The sequence below is a fragment of the Charadrius vociferus genome, unplaced genomic scaffold, assembly GCF_000708025.1.
Source record: "Charadrius vociferus isolate BGI_N301 unplaced genomic scaffold, ASM70802v2 scaffold266, whole genome shotgun sequence".
NCBI lineage: Eukaryota > Metazoa > Chordata > Aves > Charadriiformes > Charadriidae > Charadrius > Charadrius vociferus.
In genome coordinates this window covers 3,607,460-3,607,776 of record NW_009649114.1, presented here as the reverse complement: position 1 = coordinate 3,607,776, position 317 = coordinate 3,607,460, and the positions used below count along the sequence as shown (strand labels likewise).

The 317-nt window shown below is 65.3% G+C and overlaps 1 protein-coding gene across 1 annotated transcript in view; it reads left to right on the top strand.

Annotated features, from left to right (window-relative positions):
- RPL10A (ribosomal protein L10a) overlaps positions 1–317 on the top strand; it is a 4,626-nt gene that overhangs the window by 1,197 nt on the left and 3,112 nt on the right. The window contains exons 2-3 of the mRNA XM_009888326.1: positions 7–24; positions 140–220. Coding sequence (XP_009886628.1) covers positions 7–24; positions 140–220 — 99 coding nt within the window. The remainder of the gene's footprint in view (positions 1–6; positions 25–139; positions 221–317) is intronic.

The following is a 317-nucleotide window of genomic DNA, read 5'->3' as shown; positions in this document are numbered from 1 at the left end:
GGGCAGCAAGGTCAAGAAGCGCAAGTAAGAGCCCAGCGCCATGACAGTAACGGGCGCCTTGCAGGCCCCGGGGGGGTCTGTCACTCCCCCCAGCCCGGCTGGGCCTTCACCTCCGCCGCTTTCCTCTCTCCTTCCTCAGGTTTGTGGAGACGGTGGAGCTGCAGATCAGCCTGAAGAACTATGACCCGCAGAAAGACAAGCGGTTCTCCGGCACCGTCAGGTTTGCCATCCTCTTGCTCCCACCCAGCCATAAGCCTGTGACCCCCCGGCTGCTGCCAGGCCGCGCCACAGGGCAGGGCCGCGGCTAAAGCCGGAGG